Here is a 5,249-nt window from a genome sequence, read left to right on the forward strand (position 1 = left end):
CTCTCTCTCTCTCTCTCTCTCTCTCTCTCTCTCTCTCTCTCTCTCTCTCTCTCTCAAAACACACAATATATTAATTTTAAACAAAAAAAATCACATCTTGCACCAGCATCTCAGCTCCAGAAAGCTAAATTTAATATTAAATACACAACTTACCAGAAAAACTCCAGTGAAGTTTAATAAACGTGTCTGTTTTCTATTCTTAGATCAGTCTTATCCTGCCTTTTCCCCACTAACACCTCAGGCCTGGGAGCCACTTTGTGCATAAAAACTCACATTCTCTTTGAAGGCAGGCATTTTATTTTTAAGGTAGAAAAACACACTGATATCAAAACACTAACCAATTAAATATCCGATATGGGTGCCCTTTCACTTCAACAGGAAAAAGAGAAAATACGTCATCATGCATATCAATGAGAACATATTCTGTTACAGGACTTCTATGGTGTCTGCATGATCTAATGCTGTGTCGTAAACATATTGGTAATTTAAATGCCAACGCTGACGCAGTCTGTAATGCAGTCATTTTTCTTGAATTATTAAACTTGGGGTTTTTAATTAAAATAGCAAAGGTTCATTACTTTACAATAAGCAGCGTTRATGCTCGCAGAATATATTTTTTAATTCAAATGTTCCCAACAGAATAGGCAGAGGGAAGCAGATCCTGTCAGTGCTCTGCAGACAAAAGGAGATCATTTTAAGCAGCCTATCAAATAATATTAGGGACATAGTGTGCACACTATAAAGCGATTTACCTCTTACACTGTTTGACGACTTTCATCCATAAGGTGATGATAAACGCCAGTCCTGCTCATCTCCATGTGGAGWTGAATTTGAAACCATAAGGCCAATAACAAAGTCAAGGACACAACCAGCAGAGACAGACCTGCAGCGCTCCTCTCTGACTTCATCTGTCCAGGTTTTCGGTTTGGTTTGTCACCAGAACGAGCAGCTTTTAAAAGCAGACGTGTCTTACTGGATTTAAATTTAGTTAACATGTTGTTAGCAGGTTGCTTTTTTTTTATGCACGGGAGAGGAAAAATGATTTGAAAGCCTGCAAAGCTGATGTGAAGTCAAGGCCTTGTCACCCATCACTCAGTGCTGATTGTGTCAATTTCCCCAAAATAGGAAAATAGAACTAAGATTTTTAACATTGCACTGATTTGTTTTCAGCATCTGATGAATTTACAGGTTGTAAACTGAGTCTACTGGCAGAGTTATTAGTATGTACACTAATTGTTCCAGTGTGCAATGATGATATTAAAAATAATGTATGAATTGAAACAGTTAATCTGACGTGATGAGTTTTTACTCTGTAGAAAACTGATGTTTTTTTTAAGGAATGATGGGCTTCTCCTGCTCATGAATAACAGCAAACAGGCCTGCGCAGGAGGCACCGACGTGATGCTTCATTCAACACCTCAGCAGGAGGTGGGAGCAAAACAAGAGAGTCTGAATCTACCTGAAATCACTGTAGGGGTGAATGATCCAAAATCCAGCAGATTTCACTCGCTCTTGTTCCCGCTCCACCGCCTTCTCGCTCCCAAACATCCGGAGGGAGAACTTGTTGACCCCCGGTTGGAGCATGGCCCCCAGCTGTCTGTGGATGAACCCAGCCTGATATAATCTCTCGTCGTCCGGCAGAATTTGATCGATGCCGTCCAACTTTATGAACCCTGCCTGCTGCTCTGGAGGCTCGCTCGAGGCGCCGCCGCCGCCGCCGCTGGCCCCCTGCGCACCTTGGTCCGGCCGCTCCTCACCTATGGCTCCGGGGGGGCTCTCTTCGCTGGGGGTGACGTCCCCCTCGGTGATGAGGCGCCTCGCCTCGGCCGAGTCCGAGTCGTGCACATGTCGACTCGTAATGGACGAGAGGCTGCCTCGGAACCTCCGACAGTCCCCGTTCGAGCTCGTCTTCGTGGGTCTCCCCATGTCCGTCTCCATGATCACGGACTCCCCACTTTTGGTCTCGCTGATGCCTTTGCAGCTCGCCCCGGAGGTCGGCGACGGCAGAGGCTTCATCCTGATGCTCTTCCTCCGGGTGTCCTTGTCTGCGTCTTCCTCTTCGCCCATTATGGATGCTTTCTGTCCGATGTGCTGTGGCAAACTGTAGAGCCTTTTACGCATGGAGGATTGCAACCTGTCCATTATGACATTGAGACGCGCGCGAGGAAATCTCAATCAGCGCGGGCTATTGGAACGACCACCGCCACCGTCTCCGCGCCGCGCATCTGTTTGTGAGAGCGATCAGGGCTGGAGCTAATCTGAGTCCCTGAAATCCTAGCGCACACGCCACGCGACGCCGTGACTCCACTGAGACAGACGGGAGACGCTCATGGTGACGATCAGACTACCTGACAGTTCGCAGATGTCCTCACGGACAGCCCGGGCGCTCCGCTTGGCCACTGCGTCCTCGATGTGCATCTTTGTGCCGCGCCGACATTGTGCGCAAAAGTGTGTTTGTGTGTGTGCGCGCGCGCGTGTGCGTGTGGAGGGAGGAGGAAACTGCCTGAAAGTCACCTCTTTTTTAGCGTGACATGTGAGAGACGTGCAGACGTACGGTGAGAGATGGACAGCGCGGAGGGGGGGAAAGGTCACGCGCGACAAAGGATGTTCTCACCACATCAGCTCCCTGCCAGCTGCCATCAAAACGACGCGACACGAGCACGCGCACAATAAAACAATACTAATGATACAGTAGAGCATTCCAAGGAGCGCTGACATCACTGATCCATAGTCAGGCTGCGTTTTGGTGAATTGTGAATATTCATGCTGCTGAGCTATTGGGTTGCCATAGGAGCGAGAACTGCAAATAAGCTCAGCCCACCTTGTTTAAAGGGGAATGCTCTTCCCATTCTTAAAATGTAACACCCCCCACCCCCTTAAGTTAAGGCTACAGGTAGCAAGGCAAGTTACCCCCCACACGGGCAAACCCTGTGGTGGACTTGACTCTGAGACGAATGAAACCACCTGTTTTAAACCGTTTTATCGATTTAATCTGCTGCGTAATTTACGCACAAATCTTATAGAATCTGTCTGTCTGTCTGTCTGTCTGTCTGTCTGTCTGTCTGTCTGTCTGTCTGTCTGTCTGTCTGTCTCCAAGGGTCTGCAACTGCGGTGGGGGGCACAATATTTAGTCTCTCTGGAGCAGATCTGACCATTACTGAAATAGAGTGGACAACATACCCATAAGTACAACACAAACTTTTTCCAGAAGTTTTCATGTGACAGAATTATGCAAGGAGCAAAACAGAGTTTGAGTCAGTAGTTTGGTAGCCTGTTAGCCATACCAACTTCCATTTTCTCTCGCCATATCCACCAGAAAATTAAACATGTTTGGCAAATCAATGCATGATGCTGAGGGGAAATAAATTGTCGCAAACACATGACTAAAATAGCATGAAATATTGGATTAAGGCAACATGGCGAAAGCCATTTTGATAAAAAAATAATTAAACTTTAAGTAAATGAAGGTTTCTGCCTTTTTGGAAAAAAAGACAATTAAACATTCAACAAATTGCCTTATTATATTATATAAAAATAGTCTCAATGTTTTTATCTTTAAAAAACTAGAAAGTGCCAGGATTTAAATATTTTTTGCCACACTTTTTTGGTGTAATGTGCAAATATATTACATACACTTTGCACAAAAGGACATTTGTGCTTGGTGGATTATTTTTTTCTTTGGTAATAAATCTTATACCTGAGCACCTGGGGGCACCAGTGGTTCAAAATAAGTGTCAATAGTAGGAGAATAAGCTGATTTGCATTGGCAGAAAAGATATGCCAATTTGTTCAGGTGATCAACCCACTCAGCTCTGCTACAGCTCATCCCACAAATATATGTGACCCATCACATCAAAACGAGGATTAAGTCTAAAGTGGTTTATGGAGAAATAGGCAAATGGAGTTTTGATTAAAACATTTGCAAAAAGTGCATTTTGTCAAAGCACGAAGAATTAATGCCTTATCAATGTATCAATTGAACGAACTGTCTGAAATATAATCATAAAACAAATTTTTGAAGTATTTTTTTAGCAGTAGCAAGAAAAACACCGATTTTGAGCGCAAGCATCTTAATATTTTGAGATTTTCCCTGTGAGATAGAAATGTTTTGTTTCATTCCAGCTGGGAAATCTCAATATTCAAATAATATTTTGAAGTTTCCTCTTTATAAGGACATCAAAAATCCCTCATTAAAATGACATAAAATTAGGATTCAGACCAAGTATTGTTGTATTATTGTAACCAACAAGACAAATTAAGGCATATCTCTGGATCCACTTAAGATATCAGAATGATCCAGGTGTCAAAATGTAGCTTTTAAAGCCAGAAATCTGAAAATGTAGTTAGGTCATTTTGACCAAAGTTGACTTAATCCTCATTTCGATATGCTGGGTGACATATGTTCCTTACAAATGTGGCACAATTTAAAAGGGAAAATAACAGATTTTCTAACAGTATAAAAATACTTTACAAAACACAAATGTCCTTATTTTTTTGTGTTAAGTATGAATTGTGTCATTCTTATTTCAAATGTCAAGTAGTTTTTGCAACTCTGAACAAATCGGACGCCCAAAAGTAATAAAACAAACAAACCCGACACAGTGAGAGTTAAGCAACATTTTCTATGCTACCCACATACTAAGCTGTGATTATGTTATCTATTTGTTTCAAAACTAAAACTAGGCACCTAATTAAAAAGCAGAATATCCGGTAATTAAACAGGAATGTACATGAGGCAAATATATATGATATATGCAATGGGTTGAATATCACTGCTACCGTCTTCTAACATATAATAATGAAATTGTCAGGAATGAACTTCAGCTAACAACAAAGTTATTGTTGACCAATTCATAAGGCACTGTTTTTTACTAAAGAAGACAGCAGTGAGAGCATTTTGTGGACATGGATGGTAGAAATATGCTGCAAAAATAAATCCAATAAAAAGTAAAACCATGCAGAAAAGCATTTTGAGAAAAAAAATGCTGTTCAGAAACTTTTTTTTTATCGCTGAGGTTTTGCAATGTTTTTGTGCACTGATCAAGTTCATGGTTTTACCCATGACTGTCATGGGTTTGAAACAAAAATCTGTCAATACTTTTCCAGCTTTAGGCTATCTCCTGGATCAAGTCAGTGGACCCAGCACTCAAATTTTCATTTTGCACTGCTTTCCTTATATATTCACATTTTTTGTGGTAAATCCTAAAACTTTATATGCCCATTCAAACAACCTCTACACATGAACAAAC

General features: G+C 41.9%; 1 protein-coding gene across 1 annotated transcript in view; it reads right to left on the bottom strand.

Moving 5' to 3' along the window:
* Positions 1-2,847, bottom strand: part of hcn4 (hyperpolarization activated cyclic nucleotide-gated potassium channel 4) — a 79,677-nt gene extending 76,830 nt beyond the window's left edge. The window contains exon 1 of the mRNA XM_014025547.1: positions 1,460-2,847. Within this exon, the coding sequence (XP_013881001.1) occupies positions 1,460-2,142 (683 nt within the window). The 5' untranslated portion in view covers positions 2,143-2,847. The remainder of the gene's footprint in view (positions 1-1,459) is intronic.
* Positions 2,848-5,249: the final 2,402 nt, after the last annotated feature.

The sequence above is a fragment of the Austrofundulus limnaeus genome, unplaced genomic scaffold, assembly GCF_001266775.1.
Source record: "Austrofundulus limnaeus strain Quisiro unplaced genomic scaffold, Austrofundulus_limnaeus-1.0 Scaffold483, whole genome shotgun sequence".
In the NCBI taxonomy this organism is placed as follows: domain Eukaryota; kingdom Metazoa; phylum Chordata; class Actinopteri; order Cyprinodontiformes; family Rivulidae; genus Austrofundulus; species Austrofundulus limnaeus.